At 38.4% G+C, this 22,009-nt stretch overlaps 1 protein-coding gene across 1 annotated transcript in view; it reads left to right on the top strand.

The window, feature by feature from the left end:
• Positions 1–1,735: 1,735 nt before the first annotated feature.
• Positions 1,736–22,009, top strand: part of KLHL4 (kelch like family member 4) — a gene marked incomplete at both ends in the record, with an annotated part of 35,739 nt that continues 15,465 nt past the window's right edge. Inside the window, 2 exons of the mRNA XM_082289739.1 lie at positions 1,736–2,157; positions 21,718–21,888. Coding sequence (XP_082145865.1) covers positions 1,736–2,157; positions 21,718–21,888 — 593 coding nt within the window. The remainder of the gene's footprint in view (positions 2,158–21,717; positions 21,889–22,009) is intronic.

Genomic DNA, 22,009 nt, shown 5'->3' with positions numbered 1-22,009 from the left:
CAGCCTCAATGTTCTCTATAGCAACAAATATGCATTGGCTACGTCTGTCAAACCTTCCTTCAGCTTCTTCCTTTCTGCCTTTTATGGCCAAGCCTTTCACACAGGTTGTCTTTGGTACAAAGTCTTTCCCTCTACGTATCTAGATAGTAAAATATCTTTCAATTATTTTACTGTTCTTCACTCATCCTGTAATTTCTCTCCCATGCATCCAGTCCACGATGCTGCATATCCTTTGCTCAAATATCATAAGTAGGACAGGAGCAGGGGAGCCCAGCAAAAACCTGATGATTTCTTAGTCCTATCCTCTCATTTTGCTGCTTCTTCTTCTTCTTCTTTTTTTTTTTTTAACTCTACTTCACATTTCCTTGCTTGTCTTAATATGCAGTCCTAAAAGAATAAAAAGCAGATTTTATTTGAAGGTTCAATGTCCCATCATAGAATTTAGGTAAATAAAGAAGAAAAATTCACAACAAATACAGAGAAAAAGGAAATTAATATCAGAAGGTCTGAGAGGAGAGGTAAGAAGGTGTGTTGGAGAGGGGTAACCTCCTTTAGGTCTGAATCCTGTTCTACTAACTCTGTTACAGCTTCTTCTGCTTCTGCACAGTGCTTACAGCTGGATAGACCATCAATAGCCAAGCTGGGAGAATAAAGCATAAAAAAAATCCAGTCCATTCATTTCTTTTCAATTTGCACTTGAAAACATTCTGTGTACATTATTTCAAACCACACAGGGAACAGTTCTCACAGCCCTGCCTGGTAACCAAGGGATGGGAACGAATACATTTCTATTAAATTTGCTGAAAACACATTACAGTGCACGCTATCAAAAAAAGAAAAGAAAGGTGTTTTCAAAAAACCCCAAGAGCGTTTCACTGTCCGTGAGAAATTAAGAGCAGGATGGGAAGGGGTGTTTACTCGGGCACTTAGCCAGGAAACTGTGTTTTCCACGGATCCAGTCATTCAGGGAGCCCATCTCCGATTTTCCTGAGCTCCCTCCCTCTCTTCTCCCAGCCCTGCAATTATATTGAGAAATCTATCTGTAGGTGAGAAAAGACAGCCAGTCCTGCACCATGCATTCAAACGCTTCCTCTCCTTTAGGTAAGTGCTACCACACCGAGGCCATTTGTAGGAATTTTACACAGCAAGATAAACAAATGCAGACCCTTAAGGAAACGCGTGAGCTGCAGGAGAGTTTTGCAGAGAATCGCTACCAAAAATCCTCCTGAAAGAATCCTCTCTAAATCTCCTGGGAAATGCAGCATTGCTAATTAGCAGGCTTGATGGAAAACGCTGTGAGATAGATAGAAAGTCTTGTCACTTTATTTGTGCGTGCTTCCCTGCATCTTAAGTTGCAGCTCCGGCTCCCTGAGGATCATGTGAGGCTGGGTTATATATTGGGAGCCGCGCTATGGTGCTGGGAGTGTGTAAGCCTGGCAGCTGGGGAGTGTTATGGTTGCTGCTTTCCTGTGCTAAGCTGATTTACTTGTTTAAGGTCTGACCTCATCATCCTGTCAGTATGGATTCCCACCTATACAGTTAACAGCAGCTTAGCATCGGCTGCGAGAGCTCGCGGTGTATTAATCAGAAGAGAGAGGGAGAGAGCTACTGCTATTGGTTCTTTTGTTGGCTTTTCTTAAGAAGAGGAGTTGAAACAGAAGAGATAACAAAGAATCCATTTCCTTCCTAAAAGAATAGGCTTTTGTATTTTTTTTTTTTTTCCCCTCTATAAAAAATGTCAGTATCTGGAAAGAAAGAGTTTGATGTGAAGCAGATCCTGAGGCTCCGCTGGAGGTGGTTCAGTCACCCCTCGCAGGGCTCCGCCGGCTCCGGGGGCTGCCATCAGCAGGAAGGATATGAGCACAGAGGGACTCCGGTGCAGAACAGGTTAAAGAGCCACTCTCGGGACAGAAATGGGCTGAAGAAAAACAGCAGTCCTGTCCACCACAACATCCTGGCCCCCGTGCCAGGGCCAACGCCGGTGCACCACCGATCCATCCAAACCTGGCAGCAGCAGAACCTCATAGAGCAGCTGCGATCAAATGAGGATATTCCCAAAACGAGCACTGAGGAAAACTCTGTCAAAGAAGATTCAAGTAAAACCACACAGGAGCTGCAGATGATCACGGAAGAAAATGCAGATGAATCTGCAGAGAGGTAGGAGTTTTAAAGTCTGCACTTGGAAAGCCAGACTTGTTTCCAAGTTATTCCCTAAATCTGCCTTTGTTTTTAGCCAGAGTTCCTCACTGCATTAATCTCACTTTATGTATGTGCACACCCACACTCAAATGAGAAGGAACACTCTCACATCAGAAAAATGAACAGAAACATTGTCATGAAATTTTGATCTTTGCTCAAGGTACATAATTCCATAACTCTTCCATATGCATACAATCTGCCAGTTTGTCAAATTTTCTCTATCAACATTCACAGCGTATCTATTTTTTCTCTTGATTTATTATGTGTGAGTGCAATGAAAAAAGGAGCCTCCTGAAATCCTGTCCTCATTCTGACTTTATCAATGGGTGCAACTTTGACAAATGGGAGCTGCTGGAGGTGCATGGGCTCTGTGGTTGCCATTGATCTCTCAAATTTCTCACTGATTTTCTTTTATTGTCTTCCTGGCAAGTAAAATTAACCTTGAACTAAGTGGAAAGGAAGCATCATTCTTTGCTTTTTCAAAGGTTTCTTTGAAATCCCAATACTTTCACAGCTGATTTCTTATGCTAAGACAAATATTTTCTGCAAGGTCAGGTGAAAAAACATTACAGCTATGAGCTCTTAAAGGTATAAGCACAAAGGAAGAGCTGTTTTTAAGTTGGGAATAACAGAGAATACAATATTAATACCCCTTATTTGATAAAGCCTTTTTATGTTTTCTTTTTCAAAACTCATGTCAGTATTTTCAGCTCATACAGCAACAGCTTATACAGCATTTTTACTCCACCTTTACCCCACCCTGGACTCAAATCAAACATTTATAATATGATTATTTGCACTATTTGATGAGATTGCCATCTGTCTTTGGGAATAATTTAAATGTATTACATTGCATTTAAATACAAATTTATCTTACTAGAAGTTATGGTTCTCTCAGTAAAAATCAAGCTGATAGCTTGCATATTTTTAGCAGTTATTATTTTTCAAGTTGTGCATCTGCTGTGGGGAACATCTGCAGACTGAACAGCAAAAACTGCATCCCAAAATGTCACTTGGAAAACAGTCCCAGTAGTCAGCAGGTACCAGATAAAATCATTACAGAATAAAAGCACTGAGGAAGGACTGTGGGAGTTCTGTGTGTTTCCAAGGGCACTGCTTTGGAATGGGGAAGCAGCATACTCTTAGTACAACATTTCAAATGGTAGTACAAATTTCCTGTAAAAAAAGTGATTTTAGACACACCTGAGAAGGAAAATCAATTTAATTTGAAGAGAAATAAGAACAGCTATTCAACAAAATAAGATTCTACACCATGGGAAGAGGGAGGTAAAAAAAAGCCTAATCAGTTCAGTTTGGGAGGTAATAAACCACTGCCTTCTAAAATAAGATGTGACATTTTCTCCAGCTATATATAAAGTTTCTGCTAAGACCTCCTGAAGTTTTGTACCCTCATATCTGTACAAATTTAAGTTCTGCTCTTGAGCTGTTTAAAGTTGCAGCTTTTAGGATAGTTTTGGGAATGTGTATATCATGGGTTGTTATATAAATAAGTGGGGTTTTTAGGATTTCAGTAAAAGCCTTTGTTGCATGTTGTAGGTTAAAATCTTTCTTAACATTCATCTTAAAAAGCTGAACTGGTAAGAAATTGTTTAGAAAGTGATTAATGACTATGAGTTTCTCTATAATTAAAATTTATTTCAAGAAAATAAAACTGACCACAAAAGACAACATAGCTCCAATTTCTTAAACATGTACCAACAGAAATCATTAAGTAAAACACTGTTCCCTTCCCCCACAGCATCCAGCACAGGCCACAGATGAATTAATACATTAATTGGCTGGGTAGAAATAAGGAGAAGCAGCCCTATATCTACATTTACCTATATCTAGGATGTAGATATCTGTATCTGGATATATTTTCATTTCTTCAAAACAATGTCTCATCTTATACCTTTGAAATCATCTGATTAAATCCTTCCAGATCTCCTTTTCCTTTAGAAGTTCCAGATAGTCCCAATCAATTGCAATCTGTGGGTAATTAACACATAAAAATCAGGTGTTTCCAGGATCCCCTGAGCCCATGTCCTCACTCTGCTAAAGTCACCACAGAAGGAGCTGTACAGGTACTGCAGCCACATTTAAAATCCACACCTGAGGACACCAAAGACAAATTTACTTTTTATACCATAAAAGCTCCGTACCTTCAAAGCAGCTGTCTCTAAACCAGTGGATTTATCTCTGCCTGGAGCAGTCCCATTTTTGGGTGGATCTAAAGCAGTACTCTGCTGAGTGTCGTGTGGACATCCAAAATAGTAGAAAAGGAGAGAGAATCTGGCCAATACCTCAACCCTGAGCAGAATGTGAAAGCAGTTTCTACTTAGAGTTTAATGCTTCCCATGATAAACTTCAGAAACAAAACCAATACTCTGAATTTCTTCAGAAAAACTTGAGCTGTCTTTCTCTAGAAACCTCAGGAGCCAATGCTGTCAGTGATTGATAGAGAGAACCCTGGGGTTTGATGAAATAAGGGCTGGTTATTGAGGAGGAAAAGTAAACAATAAAGTTCCAAACAACAGTTCCATTTGGAATACGTGATCATCAATATGCTTATTTCTGCTTTCTTCTATCCATTTTGGTATTCCTGTCCCCAAATTAAATACTGCAAGATTTAAAGAAACCCTTCTGGTCCATGGGCTTGCTCCTGAATTATATCCCATGACAAGTGAGAAAGTAAATGAGGCTCAAGGGACTAGAACTCATTAGTTTTCTCTGAATCATTACCACTTAATGTGTGGTCAACAAATACATTCTGGGCCATAAATAAGTGGTTTATTGGCACAAGGGTAAGGAAAGTCTCTCAGCAAGCTGGGGACGGTCTGGTCCAGAGTTGCTCAGGAAAACTGCTCAGCTGTCAAACAGCCTCCTAGAAGCACCTAAAATGATGGATGCTTGACCTGCTGCTATGAGATCCTTATGGAAGTTACATCTATAGTTTGGAAAAAATATGAACAGTGGACAATATATCTTTAGTGACCTCATCTGGCTCTCACCAATCTGCTCCTTGAATGAGGGTTGGGACCTCCTCACAGGTGAAAACCAGAGAAACCAGATAAAGTCTGAATAGCCACCAAGTTCTTTTGTTTGTAGAGTGTATTTCCCAATATCACATTTTTTGGTATTACTGGGGTGATCAGGGAGCTAAACTTTTGGCATTTGGCCATGCCAAGGCAGAGCAAACACCTCCAGAGATTTCAGGTTTGGCTTAGAGAGGGAGCTGAAGTGAGCTCTGCAAGAACCCATGGGAAATGACCTGTGGATTGCTGCTGGTGCAGCAGGCAGGGCTGGGGCAGCTGAGCACTTGAGCTGTTCAGGACATCTCTGATCTACCCTGTCTGGAATCTTGTGAGGTTCTGGTTCCTCTGCCAGGGGGACCAGGGAGCATTTCCTTTTCTTTCAAAGAAAGTGATCAGGCAGTGGTGCAGAGACACCAGCACACACTGGCAGGATTTGATTGCTAGGTTTTAACAGAAACTTTGCTCTTGTGTGCATCAACACAGGTGTGCACACAGACTGACAAAGCACTGAAGACTCCTAAAAAGAAGAATTGTGATATTAAATTACTTAAATTACTTCCCTTAATAAGTTCTGGACTCACAGACATTGACTTCTCCACGAGAGCACCATGCCCAGCGTTTATTAACATTATGCCACATTACCACATCCATCCCTGCATGCCTGCCAGGTTTCTGATTCCACAAGTGTGCTACTGCAGACCATGAGTGCTGCTGAAGTGTTTCCTAGCTGCCCAAAGGCAGTTAGTTTTCAATAGTAAATGTAGCATCTATTCATCACTTTTCCCTTAAGCAGTTTTTTTTTCCTAATTATGTGGCTGAAAAATTGCTGACAAACTCCAGTTTGGGACAAACTCTAGTCTTGCTAATGACAAATGTTTTCTAATTTCCCACATGAGACAAAATATATTTCTAATTAATTTTAATAGAACCTTTTGATGTCGTAATCCAAGCAGTCAGTACCGATGCACATGGAAAGAGATACGTGGGAGGAGTATCCTCCCAAAGGCAGTCCTTTTCTGGGGTGGCTATTTTTGATGTACAGCTATTTTGATAGTTCATCTTAAGACTTGAAAACTTGCATTTTTTGGTTTTGTCAGACATATGGAAATAACTATCAGACTATTTTCTTCACTGTCTCTGACATACATACAAACACACGCACGTGTACATGACTATTTCAGATGTTGTCTCCTATGTGAGGGTTTTCCCTCGAGTTCTGCTTGTAACTCCAGTAGCAGATGACAGTCTTGGCTCACATTCCAGTGTGAAATAAAGAAGAAGAAAATAGCTGATAATTTTCCTGGTGAAAATGGAACATAAGACTTATTCCGTGAAACCACTGGTCAAACCAGACTGAGAGGGCTTTTGGCACTGAGAGTGAAGTTCTGGGTATCCAGATAAACAGTGAATCACAGGAATGACTGATAATGGACCCCAAGGCAGCAGTAAATGGGAGGTCTGTGAGGTGCCCTGTGCAGAGAAGGTGATAAAGGGCTGCATTCACGGGGTACATCACTACACTCTTTCCCTGTTGTGGGTAAGAATTCAGTTCCATGAACCATCTCTGATGCCCAAGGTAAAAGTTTAGAAATGATGATTCCTAATCTCACATCACAGCAACCTGTATTTTTAAAACAGAACTACTCCAATTTTATTTTCACTGAACCTCCAGCATTTTGAAAAAAGTTTTAAAAAAACTTTAGAAAATAAGTATTTTAGAAGCATGTAGCCAGGCAGAATTTCAATCCTTCTGTGACAAAGTTGGACCAGCTACATTTTGGTGCTTCCTTGCTTGTCTACAGTACAATTTAGACTCATTAATGCCTTGGTCTTTCCCCTTTGGGTAAAGGTAGGATATTGCTCCCCTTATTCTTCTTATTGCCTCACTTCTTTACACCCTTTGTTTATGTTAGAAAATTGCTGTAAGTCTAAAGAGCTGCAATTCTTGAAGTCTTGTCTCAGAATTCCCATTTCTGACAGCTTTGATATTTCATTGCTGTCCTGCCTGTCTGCAGCAGGTCTGTCTGGACTTGCAGCTCTGTGGGCAGACCTGGATGTGTTCCTGTTGGGGTCTGGCAGCTCTAATGGAGAGCTGGATTACCTCTGTGTCATCCTGGCTCAAATCTCTTTGAATATCCTCAGTAGTTGTTTTTCTTTTATCAACAGCATGGTGCTGTTGCTCATGCCTGGCTTGTGATTCATGTGAAACTCCTGCCTCTGTACCAGAGACCTGTTCCCAAGCCATCTGTACATTTTTGCAGTTATTTGTTCCTAAAACCAGTACTTTGCACAAATAAATCCCATCTTGTGTTTATCAGATACTGTCGCCAATTGGCTGAGTTAATATTCAGTTCTGTTGTTATTTGATAGCCTTGATTTACTGATTTTATATTCAGTTCTGATCCAATACCCCACCATACTTGCAGCTTTTCTCAGCTTGGCACGACCTCCAATTTTAATATATAATATCAAAGATTTCTCTTTATTTCTTCCTCCCTTCAAGTGATTTAGAAAATTTGAGAAGTTATAGAGGAACTTCCTTAGGAACCCAGTTTGAGTTACCTTCCTATTTGTCAGTGAACCATTGATAATCACTTTAACAGCACGATTTCAAACCAGCTTCACACTTGTTCCAAAATGGGTTACTCCAGACAGACCTTGAGGTTGAACTTAGCACTATCTGATAAGAGATGCTGAAAATTAATATTCTCATGTTCAAGATATAAATGACAACTACTTTTTTTCTGTTCTCCATAATGTCTGGTAAAACCTGTTAATGAGGCACTTCAGTTTACTTTGACATGTTATTCTTTCAAACTCTGTCTGACTGTTAAGTTTTATTTCTAAGTGCTTAGAAATAATAATTTTATGAATTTTAAACTGTATAATTTGGCAAGAAGGAACAACAAGGAAAAGAAATTATGTTTGTGTCTTGTGGGGAATTTTGCAGTTTCTTTAGTATTCAGAACAATTTAGTATAAATTCCAGCAGAATGTTTTAAAAAGATGATTTACTGCGAACCTGCAATGGACAACCAAAATGCTTCATGGTCACCTCAGGGACAAGCAAAAACTGATTGTCTTCTAACAATGATCTTTAGCTAAAGGTGAAAATATGAATTTGAAACTGGATTGGTTAAGATGCTGTAGCTGATCTGAAAGGACTCAAAAGTGCAGCTGGAGCAGCCTCTGATGAGGTGGAAGCACCATTTGGAACAGGGTGAGGGTGGCATCCCAGGCACGGGGGGTGGGTGAACATCACTGGGTGCTGCCCCTGCAAGCACCAGGGATTCCTCTGGTTGTACTCAGGAGCTGAGCAAAGGCACGTGTGGCACGGGAGATCCTGAGTGATACAAAGCTGAATTTTGACAGCATTTTACAGGAATTCACTCACAACTGGTTGAAATATGGTAGGTGGGGGCAACCAAGGAAATTTGATATCTAATGTTTGCTAAGTGTGGAAAATCTATGAAGTTATCATAAATGGTATCTGATGCAGGATTGAAATCTAAGAGGAAAATCCCCTTTTTCCCAGCAGTTGTTAATTCACCAAGAGGAACAGGCCTTTTGAGGCCAAGTGCAAATGCACTGAACAGTGACCAATGAATTAATTCTGACTAAACAAATGCTGTGACCTCATACAAGAGCTCTTGGTACAGAAATTAAAATCAAAATGTCTCAAAGGCATCCTTGGGATGTATTCCTACTCCCACCTTCTATTATGATATCTTCTGAGGAACTTGAAAAAGCAAAAAAATGGAGTATTAAAGTGGGTTGAAAAAGTTATTAAAGATGAAAGGAATGAGTAGAATTGTATTTTGAAATTAATTTTATATTCACCCTGTGGAAGGACTGGATATTTATTTAAAACTTTTTTTTTCACAGCTAGATAAATAGAATCATAGGAAAATTTAAGCTGAAAAGGGCCTCTGGATGTCATCAAGTCTAACCCCGTCTACCCACCAAGAAGTCTATAATGAGAAATAATCTGACTTACTAGAAAACACACAATATTTTACAGGCCTACATTTAACATCTTAGCTTTCAAAGATGAATTATTACAGGCAAGGGAAAAAAATACCATTTAATAGTAATTTAAGAATCTAGGACAATTGCAGTCATTTCAAAACAATTTTTTTATGATTCAATTATCTTCTCATTTTCACTCCATAGAGCTTGCTCTCAGCAAAGACAGCTGTTAAATGACTTTTTAAAGAGTTATTACAGTTCTTAAAATCACTTCTCAATGTCTCCAGAAAAAGTTAAGGAGATGATTAAACACATGTGTCCGATGCAGAGCAGTTTTTGCAGACACACTGGGCATATGCAACTGAAACATCAACAAGGAATTGGATGGTTGGGGAAACAGTCTGGGAAAAGGGGGAGAAGGTTTTGCTTGGCTTGAAAGTTATAGCCAGACAGCATCCTAAAATTAAGAAACTATTTATTTTCACCCATGGTTTGTGGCTGAATTGTTTACTTTGGAATACTGTAATGAGGAACATTATAAAATCCTTCATATTTAAAAAATAAAGGGATTTTTTGTGATAATCAAACAGCTAAATTAGCCCAACTAAACCAGACCAGTTTGGTTTAGCTCCTTTCATTCTGCTAGAATAGAATAATTCTCTAATGTACTTAGAGAATGACTATATCAGGCAAATAGATAAGACTGTGGCTTACTTGTGGTGCACCCGGTGGTGTGCAGCATAAAAGAATTAAAAAATGAAGCTGAAATGCTGTTGGGATTCACAGAAAGAGCTGAAGATAAGTATAGGATATAAACTTAAAGAAAATAATCTCTAAAACAAAATTATGACCAAATATTTTCCTCTGTGACATCAAACTCCACCTCAGTGACTCTGTCAGCAGATCCACCAGCACTGGAACTTCCCTGCTTGCTGTGACAGCAAATCTGCTCCCAGGCCACCTCCTTCCCTCCTTTTTCAAGCAAATGCTTAACAGTCAAAACTCAATTCAAAGCAAATTAAAATAGATAGAACAAGACCAGAGAGCCTGGCTCTTTAAAAAAATTCTGCCCATCCAATAATTCTTAGCTTAAAACATCTTTGATTTCATTGTAGTAATTGTTTTCATCCTATGTGACAAGTGAGGATATTTCACTAAAACCTGCCTGCTGCTCACAGGGAACAAGAGGATAACTAAAAGTTTTTAAAGGAGCATCCTGCCTTCATTTGAGGTTTAAATATATGCTGTAGAATCTAAATTACTACAGTTTAAAAATGTTTTGTCTGGAAATAGGCACTGAGGTCCCATGCTGTTTTAGAGGAAAAAAAGTTTGCCTCATCACATTCTCAACTACAACCCATTTAGGCCCAACAGACATAATTAGTGGAAAAGAAAGCAATAGCTGATATGTGGTCCTTCCTTCAGTTTTGCTGTATATATTTTGAAAACCTTGGGAAAAGAATCTAGATTTCTTACCTGGATATTAACACTGGATTTAATCAGATTTTTACCTATATGACTAGGATCTGAAAACCAATATATGGGTTATGTCTCAGATTTGTTGCCTGCTTCTAATAATTACCTCAATCACTCAGCCTCTTGCTATCACTGTTAACTCATGCAAAAGAGCATTTTCCTGGGGACACAACAGGAACTGAGCAGGGTTTTCAAATATCCAGATTTGCCTGCAAACAGCTACTCCAATGCAGAGTGGAATTCATGTACACTATGATTGATTCGTTATATTTTATAGTTTTATATAGTTTATATAGTTTTATAGCACAGTTTATCTTCTCGTTATCCTGACATCACAGAAATCAAAGTCTGCTAGAACTTTCCTGTTAAAATAAGTAGAGACCAATATACTTCCAATAAAATGTTCTGAGCAGCAAACAAAGGCAATACTTTTGAGAAAGTGGACAGCCACTGTCACCCTTTGCCATGCTTCAGTTTACCTGATAAGTTACAAGTCAAGAGGAAGGGAGGCACTCTGGCAAGAAATGAGCATTTTCAAACCCTGTTCATTTTAACAGAAGTTGAGAAAATGAAGAACCTTTTTGAACTGGGCAAATATACCTTGATTTAAATGGAAATTGTGAGCAAACCACTAAGAAATCCTAGGAGTTGGAGAAAAGCTATTTTAAGCTATTACATATGGTTTGCGTTGCTAGGGAAACCTCTTTTACAGTGCTCATTTAGCACAGATGCTCAGGAAAGCTCTGTCTCCATGTCAGACCGTTTCAGAACGCTGCAGAATGTGAAGGAATAGAGATGCACATACACACACATGCAGACAAAAATACCTCAGTAATTTTATCTTAGTCATGTTCCATGTCTTCGGTTCTTTCCCACTCTGCCGCGACCAGCAGATCAAAAGCTCAGATTCCAGACTGAGAATATTTGCTTAAACACTGCCTCCAGATTTGATCCATTTGGGTTCGTGTTTTAGACATTCATCTTTGTAGAGCAGGAGCTTTGCCTTTGTCATGTACTCAGTGAAAAGGCAAAGGAGAGAGGCCAGCTCTGACACCGTTTCTGGCCACCCTTTGGAGCAGGGCAGTGAATAAATATACACCCTAAACAAAAGCTGGGGGGCTCTGTTATGTTTCTAACTGATATATATTGATCATTTAAAGATGAAAATGCTGGTTCTGGGTCATGACTCACAAAGGTCTCTCACAGAAGATTCTCTCCAGCTCATCATTCAGTTTATGAAAAATTACACCTAAAGGCAGAAATTCCTTCCTGTGCCATTCCTTACCCTCACCCTGTTCTGTGTGCTGGTGCAAAGGCTTAGGACGGACTCTTGATCTTTCTGTCTGAGATGCCTGACCTAGTAAAATCCCCCAGCAGTGCAGCCTCCTGGTGCAGCCTGTCACACTGGATTTAGGAGCAGAGCAAGACAACTTCCTGGGAAGTTCCAGCCTGGTGATGCTGCAGGAGCCAGGCTGTTCAACCAGAACACAATGAACTGGTGAGATAGCACAGAAAGGACAAGGCTCGAAGTCAGGACTAATTTCTTTTGTCTTAATTTGTTTCATTCACTTAAAGGATCCCAATTTCTCCTACAAAAGAGATGTAGAGTGGCTTGGTGGTACAAAATGCTGATAAGCTTGCTGGGAGGATGGTGCCGTGGGATGCCACAAAGCAGGAGAGCTCAAATGTGCTCTCACTTCCTCATTCAAATGGAGCTCAATTACTCCTCAGCTGTTTAAAATTTCCTTATGCTTTTTCCCTTGGTGTTACAGTGAATCCAAACCTGACCTTAATGCAATTAATAAATTAACAAAGTCAGGGCTGGGAGGACAATTTGGTCTGTTCAGTGGAGCAGGAGAGCTGTGCTGGGTTTACCTGCACAATGCTGAGCTTACATTCTGCATCTGGAATCTGAAATAGTTTCCTTATACATTTAAGCAATGCATCAGATTGATACACTATCTTTCAATTTTTACAAGTTGTTTTGAGTCTCTACAGTTCCTAAAAACTACTCTGTTCTTCCCCTTGTGTCAAGCCATTAATTAAAAGGCTTTTATTTCACTTTTACTGGCTGCTGCTATGGCAGTTTGTAAATCTATTACCTTTTCCAATAAATAGCTTTCAATGTTAAGCTTATTTTAAAATAATTTTGGAGAATAACATAGTTGAAATGTGAAATTTCTAATTTCTAGGCTTGTAACTTTCTTATCTGTTACTTTTTTTATTCTATGAGCTGTTGGTGAGATCATTCCAGTTTTCCTGTACCACAAATACTCTCTCAAATGGAAGACCAATCTCTAATGTAGATTATTTGGCAAGACTTGCAATACATAAAACTCGTCTGCACACTCCTGGCAAGTTAGAAAGGTAAAACCCCAGCAAAAAAGGGGCCTGACCCAAAGTAACATAAATATGGTCACAGCTTTGCCTGCTAAATTTAATATTGAATTTCACATTGAATTTGGAGGGAACATCAATTTTATTCAATTAAGAGGTGCTCAGCAGACAGTGGCAAGAAAGGCTGAACTGGCCCTAAAACATTTGATTTGCTCTGATTTGATTTTGCTGGGGAAAACAAGGTCAGTGGGAACACAGTAAAAGAAATATTATGATATTGCACAAATATTAAACAACTATTAGCAGTTTTCTGCAGCCACAGGGCAAAACTGTCAGAAAATTCCCAAAAGAGAAATTAAAGCATAACAATTTCCAGAAAGAAGAGCATCAGTGCTTTAAGGCCACCCTTAAAACATTGAGATGGGTACAGATTAGTGTTTATGTTAATCTAATTAAAGACTTTTCACCTTTTATTTGAAATCCTTATTAAATATATTATTACCTCTTTCTAGTTTTTGAGTTACTGGAAGTCACAGGACTGTAAGATCACAGGAAAGTTTGGGTTGGAAAGGATCTCAGGAGGTCTCCAGCCCAGTTTCTGCTCAAAGCAGCGTCAGCTGTGAGATCAGCCCAGGTTGCTCTGGGCTTTACCAGGTCAGGTCCTGGAAATCTCTCAGGATGGAGATTTCACAACCTGGTGAAGAGTCTCAGGCTGATCTTGTAGAGCATTTTCACTGAAACAACACAGATTGCAAGGAGCCTAAATAATCAGTTCCTTCTCCACAAGGCAGAAAACCCATCCAAGGAAAGATTGGTTTCTTCTCTCAAGATTAGATATGATAGCATATTATCACATGCTTCATTTAGTTATGGTTATATAACAACCTCAGTTGTTATATATATTTATTTATATATTAACTTATATTATTTATAACAGTTGTAATATATATTTTATTGAATAAATGCAATAAAATTGCTGTGTTCTTTTTTGTACAATCATATTACAATGTAGATTTGCCTCTCTCCAGCCTGGTGATTACTACTGGCACTCCAGGAAAAAAACCTGTCATAATAATAATAATAATATAAGCAATATTTTCCACAATTCCTATCAGTTACACACTTTTAGCCTTTTTAAATTTTTTTTTTTTTTTTGATTTAATGTGCTACATTTGTTTAGATTTCACGTTTTTATTCCGATTCAATTCCAGTGACCTTGGCTTGTTGGAGCAAGTTCTCTCTGTTATCTGTCCAGATAAATGCCAAGTCACTAATGGCATCAAGAGAACAGGTTTATTAAGCCATGCTGTCAGAAATGGTGTTAAATACACTGTCAAATAAAAGCAGAGCTAATGTTCTGTCTGTGAAGGCTGTAAAGGCAGTTCTCTGTCTCACAAACGTGCTGTGGGCTCACAAATAGAGGTTTCCTCACTAAGCAGTTCCTGTGAGGTGCTGTCTCAACCCCTTTCTTCTCTGTGCAAGCACAGGAGATGTTCAGTGGGTGTTAATTTCTGACATTAGCAACGACGTACATCATGACAAATGCTAAAATATTTCTCAGGTATTAAAAAGTGAAAGTCAGTGACCAAAGGTAAGAACAGGAGCTAAAGCACAAAAGTCTACATAATTTATAACAATAAAAATCCCTTCCAGTAAATACAGAAGGGCATTCACTGCATGCTGGTTTGATTGTACTGACTGAGAGAAAATGCCCTCAATTGAGCCAGAAATGAATACAGTAGGTTAAGTTATTCAAATTCCTTTCCAGACCTAGGTTTGAGTTATGTTTTCTGTCACAGAAGCTCAGAAGATAACAACTGGCTGGAGAGCACTTTGGTATCAGGATATCTGTACCTATGAACACATAGAAATATTTGGCAAACAGGGAAGCTCTCTCAGGGTGTAATCACACAATTAAGAGGAGGAGAGAATTGATCACAGAAAAATTTATATGGCTCAGAAAACCTTCAAACAGAATAGAAAACTTCAGTCTACCTCTCATCTGTGCTTTCTACCTGTGAGGCTGCCCAGACCTTTATACACATCCCCTCTCTCTCTCTCATTTCTAACAAATCTGTAATTCTGACAGGGCACTCTGGCTAAATAGGTTAAAAATCACACTTTTTTCCCCCCATTACAGTAGAGTTTAGCCTTGAATGAGGTATCCAGCAGATCAGCTGAATCAGGTCAGGAGATATTTTGGAAGAAGCCTGGAGATTTTTATGAGACTGGGGGTGTCTCACACAGCAAAATGAAATTTGAAGTGGTGCCTTCAAACAGGGGATCATGTCTCACTTGAATGGGAAAATATGGTAAGTCTTGTTATTTGTTATTTGGGATTTAAACAGACAGAAGTAGAAAAGAAAAAGATGTAAAAAATGAAGTGGTTGTGAGAAGCCAAGAATAGAGTCCCTTTGCCTTTGATGAAAAACAAAAAGGAAGTGAGAAGCATGTGTCAAGGTATTATGCTAGTCATTTGAGGTTTAACAAATCAGGATAAGAAATCTCCCAGCAGGATCCATATCTGATGATCTGCAAGGCTCAGGTTGGTAGGGGCAGGCCTAATTGCCATTGAGACTGTTACTCTCTGCCTTTTCAAAGCTCTGCTCACTGGAGGCACAACCACTTCACATTTGGAATTTTCTTATACTTGTATCTCCCTTTGCGCCTCTTTGCTCCACTTTTCCCAACAACAGTCAAAAGGGATAGCACAAAGCAGGTCTTCTTCCACTCAACCTCTCCCATCAGGAGTCTTTCTGAAAAGTGCTTAATGAAGGAAGAAACATGGAGTTAATTAGTTTCATCTGGCAAGAGTTTTCCTTGGAGTGAAAACCAGGTTTTTTTGCCATTGGCCTGTATTTTCTTTTCTATGTCCTCTAAGGAAAAATGCCACAGGCCCAGATCCAGCATGAAGCCATTATTTTTCATTTTGTACATTCTGACAGCTTGAAATCGTGCTATATCATGCCTTCTGGACACACAGTTTTCTGTTTTTTGGAAAGATTTACACTTGCTACCAGGAAGCTGAGCAAGTACTCAGCCTCCCGGAGTTTCTCCTTCATGACTTTTAATTTCCCTCCAACACAATCATGCAATACAAAAGTGAGTTTGGAAATCAGGCATTGCAGTGACCACGTGGTATTGTCAGAACAAAGGATAATTTTAAGATGATAATATAGATGCTCCTATCATTTTACCTGAAAGGTTTCACTCAGTTACTATTGCATAATGTAAATGAATACAGAGTTAATCCTCCTAGAGGATAATGTTCTTGAATGGTGATTCAAACTGGCTTTAATTGAGATGATTTGTCTGAGACACTCACTTCATCTCTGAATATGGACATATATCTCTTAAATAAAACAGGGAATACAGGCAGTGTTCTCTCCAGGTTGATTAGATATTGCTACAGAAATAAGTGTTCACAAGTCATGCATTAGAGTGTTTATAGCAAAGTTTCATGTTCAGATGAGTCTGTACCAGGAAGAGAATCATTAGAAACTCCTTTCTATGTACATAAGATTATTCAATTTCTTAATTATCTGCATAAAACAAACAGTGAGCATAAAACCCTTCTGTAGACACAAGATGCCAACAGAGGAATGCATTAAGCTCTCAACAGTAGAAAAAGTAGAAAAAGATCAACAACCAAGGGAGTTCACACACTGATCTGCAGAGTCTGGAAAATAATTTTGTAATTAGCTTTTTCTGTTAAAAAAAGAATAAAAAGTACGATTTCCAAAGGAAAATATCTTACTGAGGAGAGTGTTTGGATTGACTCATCTTTGTACCACGAATCACGATGTGGCCACAGCTGAAAGCACAGAGTGCTCAGGGGCTCTGCAGTTTGGGTGCAGCTTCCATTTTCCAGTGGAATTACCCCAACAAATACATGATTTCTCTTCCTAGGAGCATTCAAAATAGCATAACCCAAATTCATCCTGGTATGAATCATGATGACATCTGTCTGTATATTGTCATGTCTGGGGGAGGAACAAAACTCAAACCAGCTCCAGTGGTTTCAGTGCTTTGCTGAAGCTCCTGCAGTTAATGACATGCACATTTACACTTGTAATCCCAGAAGGGAAAAGCTATTTTAACTGACACCGACTGAGAGAAGAGGCAGGTTTATGTTAACTCCAGCAATAAAAAAATTGTTAAAACTAGGCAGTTCCAAGAGCTCCAGGTTCTAAAGGAATTGTCAGAGCTTTCAGTTTAGTTGGGAAATCAGGAGTTTCTCCATTAACTGAAATAAATTGTAAATTTTAATTACTTATTTCTTCACTTACTACATGATTTTCTACCATTATTACAACCTCAGGTTAATGTTACAACCTCAGCAGTCATCAACAATTTTCCATACTCTTTTAGGTCAAATGTTTTCACCCATACCCTAAAAACTTCACACTAAAGAGTAAAAAATAAAGAGATAACTGCAGCAGAAATTTCAAGGCAGAGGCTGGGACAGTTACTGATGTGCTGTAATTTTATCAGCATCAATTAATACAAGTGCATCAACTTTAGCATTATTTTATCTGTGCTCAGAAATGGCTTCCTAACTGAAATATTTTTGGTTCTCAGCCAGCTGCTGGGGTTTGGCTGTGACAGATGCTGTGATTTTTGTGAGAAAAGGGTTTCTCTCACTCCAGCCCCACAGCAGTGCCCAGCAGCCGGAGGGGCAGAGCTCACCCGGCTGCACAGGACAGAGCTGTCTGCAGGAAAGGGACTGAGCTGCATTTCTCTTAAATAAGCAACAATAAATGAGAGGAAAGAAAAATGATGAGCTGCACTGTAAATACTGCTGCACAAACAAACGGAACTGATGGAGTTGCAGTTTTGCCTTGCCACAGCTCCAGCACGTCCAGTGCCCCACAGAGCTGAAGCCCCTCTGAACTCCCAGCTGTGATAGTGACACTGATAACTGAACTGTTACCTGATTAAACTGAATTTCACCAATATCATAGCAGCTTAAATAGGCACATTCAACAAATATCCAAGAAGAAGAGAGGTCACCATAAAAATGTAAATAATAACATCAACAAAATGAAAAGACTCCAATAAATCACCTTGTTTTCATGCAATATTATGCTTCTAAGCTTTCTTATCATCAGGTTTGCTTCCTGGTTTTGGCCACAGGCACACTGAAGGAGGTTTAATAAAACACTGGATTTTAAAAAGGATATGGCAGATAAATGGCATTTATGTGTTATCACATTCTAATTAAATAATGAGGAAATCGGAATTTATAGACTGATTAATGAAGAGTGCTCTGCTGACTAATGTGAAGAGTACGTCATTATGACAGAAAATAAATCCAACATAATTCGCAATTTTAAAGAACTGTAGACCTGTATTGAATCACAAAACTCATTACATCAATTCTGATTACAGAAAAGATGAAATTTTACCTTCAAACACCATTTCTGACTTCCAGATTGCTTAGGATCCCGTACAATCTCACTGTTACCTGTCATTTCCTCTCGTGTTTCATTCAGGTTATTATTTGAACAGAGGTGTAAGCAGCTCTTTGAAAAGTGCAAATTTCCCTAAAGTTCAACGACGACAAGGGCAAAGATGCATCTCTGAATTTAAATCCTGTTCCCAAAAACTTTGTGCCTTGCTATGATAAGGCCATGTAACCATTAAACCCTGCTTCCATCACATGATTTTCTGTAATAGAACCATGGAGCAGCATCAGAAGCAGGATTTGCCTGGCATGCTCTCAGCACCTTGTCTGCCTTTGGAACTGAATCCCTGATAAGTTTCAAGCATGGCTAAACAAGTTATTCATATCTCTTATATTTATTACACTTAAAACCTGCCATCCCAGCTCGATTCTGAAAATGTCATGTGAAATAGTGTCAGAAGCCATCCAAAAGGCGAGATGACTTCTGACAACTCATGTTTTTCTCCCAGTAAATTTTGATATGCTGGAAAAAAAGAATAAAATACAATGTTCTGACATGATTCATTCTGACCAGCCACGCTGGCTGGTATTTATGTCCTTCTTATCATCAACACACTTAATGCTTTTTGATTATTTCTTCAAGTTTTCAGTATTGTCTGTTTCAAAATTCCATGTTTCTTTTAAAAAATGGGACCATATTTTGACTATCCTTCACAAATCCTTGCAGGAAAATTCTGGAATCATTTCACTTGGCTATCTACCTAAAAAGAAATTCATACATCTCAGTGACTTTGGAATAATTTAAATATAGATTTATCTCTCCAAGCTAATCCACGTTTTAAGCCATTATTATGAATGTTAATGGTGTTACAGCTCCTCGTCCCAGTGAACACCAACTCAAAGATGACATTAAACAGTTTGAGCTCCTGATTCTTCAGAACAATTCATTGATATTTTCCTTCCTGACTGATGCACTTTTGGAAACTTTTATTCCTGAATATTCAGCTTTTGTTTGTCCAGACTTGTGCGGATTTTACGGGAATAAATCTTTACCTGTGCTGCATCCTCTGCCAGAATCCCACAAAGACTCCAGGGGCCTTTTCCTGACTCCTTCCTTTAGGATATTTTGATCTTTGACTTCTTCAGTTCACCACTACCCAGTGTTACACTCTGAAGGTCAATATTTGAGTCTGACAGTCATACACTAAGGAAAAGATATAAATATTTAACTTTGAATTTAATTTTTCCCCTCCATAATATACCTACCATTTTGAATTAGCTGCTGCAGATAAACCAGAAATTATAATATTAATATTAATGGAAAACTTGCTTTTGATTCCAGTATTTTTCAGTCTCTGAAGACCTTTGCCTTTGAAATAATTAATTATATTAGTGGTATTTTTGCTGTAGTTAAATGTGACTCCACTAAACTTGTGAAAAAAGTACTCAGCACTAAATGAAATAATTAGACTTTCACTCCCTTGGCAATGATTCTCTAACCACAATTAAATACACACTGTGGGGAATTATTTATTTCTCACAACTGGTACTGTCTATTTACAGTAGGGATGGTTGAGTATTATTTGAGTTTTTTCTGCAAACACCAAGGCTAAGTGCAATGTACTGAGCTACAACACTTAGAGTGGATATAATGAATCTGAAAAAAAGATTTTTTCAAAAACCAATTTTCTGAAAAACATTAAAGGACACTCAAGAGGTAAATAGCAAAACATTACAGAGTATGAATTTGGCATCCAGTAGCTGATACAAAACTAATGAGCATATAATCCAATTTTGCAGCTTTGTCATTTTCTATGAAGCATTGAAATAAAACAAATAAGAAAGTGAAGTCATTAAACACACTGAGACAAATTCATTTTTATAAGTCTTAAATGACAAAGGAAACATTAGAGGTCAACTTGGTGTTCCCCTTTTCCTTTAAACTAAGCTAAGCTAAAATGGATTTGAAATTGTAATAAAGGCAGAAATGTCTTGCAGAGGGGATGGAAAACTGCTGTGTCTCAATTCAATATTACATTATAATTTGATTTTTAATTATTTCCCTTGAATTCTATTAGATATAGAATGAGGTATGATCCTTGAAAATGTATGATCTAACATCTCTATTTTCTGGTACTACCAATTCAACCTGACTTACCCATTTTTATTTCTCTGTTTTCTGAACTAGATGTTAAATTCTGGATGTAATCCAATATTCTGCTAAATTTAATATGCTAATTTCATGAAGAGATCTTATCTCTCCTAATCATTTATGAATTTGCATTAACAGTATCAAAGACAGCCAGGAAATTTAGTCAACCAGCTGTCACTATTTCCTAGTTGGGCTTGGAAATTTAAAAAAAAATCCAGGTGCTTTACATTCTAACAAAATATTTAGATTTTTCAAAAATTATTTTCTAAATAATCTTTAGCTAAAGTAATGTTAAATATTGCAGCACTTTCAAGGTCTGTGATAAACATTTATATCAACAAATGCATTATTATTTCACTAAAAACAGATGGATCGAAAAATAAAGATTTTCCTGAGGAAGTGTCAGAAAGGTGTTTCAATATGCAAATTAATCCATATTAAAAGGCCGAAAGGAATTGATGTTTAGAAAAAACAATATGGGTTTTCTATAAGTAGGACAGCTAACAGAGTTCTGGAGTGGGAGGAATATATTTATATTGTACGTTTCCATGAAAGGCAGAGAAATTAATTTGTCTCCATTATTTGCATTCAGATTCTAAAGGCCATGCAATGTACAGCTTCTGTGGGTTTTTAATTTGGCAATTTCTCTAGAATTATGTGGTGCTCATTAAGTTTTCTTCAGATCCATTCCTATTGAGACATGTAATTTAATGGACAAAGTAAGAAGAGATCAGAAATTTCACCTAAAGATGGAATATTCCACATTTCATTCCAAGAGGTATTTTAGCTACCAGTATCACAGGAAAATAGGGTTTTTTTTAAGGATTCTCTTTGTGAGGCTGCATTTATCACGTCAGTGCTGTGCAAACAGCACATCCACTCAAAACTGAGGGAAGCAGACAAGTCAGTAGCACCATCTACTCCAGACAAGTCTAGTAAAGTACAGTTTAGGTGCAGGTTTACGAATGAAAACTTCCAGATACCAAAGAGAAAAAGCTGGAAGAAGCCATGGTGAGACCAGGATTGTGGGACCTTTTAACTTTAAAAATTTCTGTGCTGCTGTCTTTTGAACAAAACCCACCCTAATCTGCATTTCTAATACATTTCCAACGCTGTGTTCATCACTGCCTCTGTCCCTGGCAGGCTGTCCATGACCAGCAGCTCTCTTGGGATGAGCTCCAATGGCTCTGACGAGTATTTCCAGTCCACAAACCACGCGGAGCAAACCTTCCGCAAGATGGAGAATTATCTGCAGCAGAAGCAGCTCTGTGATGTGCTCCTGATCGCTGGGGACCAAAAGATTCCAGCTCACAGGTACAGTTCACAGGATCCTTTGGGCCTGAAATTTCCAAAAGCTGCCTCAGTTTATGAATACCCTGGTTAGTTATGAATGAACAGTTAATTAGGACTTCAGCTAATGTGGAATAAAATTATG

Source organism: Coloeus monedula, assembly GCF_965178545.1.
Source record: "Coloeus monedula genome assembly, chromosome: 12".
Taxonomy (NCBI): domain Eukaryota; kingdom Metazoa; phylum Chordata; class Aves; order Passeriformes; family Corvidae; genus Coloeus; species Coloeus monedula.
The sequence above is the reverse complement of the archived record's forward strand: the minus strand, read 5'-3'. Positions and strand labels throughout refer to the sequence as shown.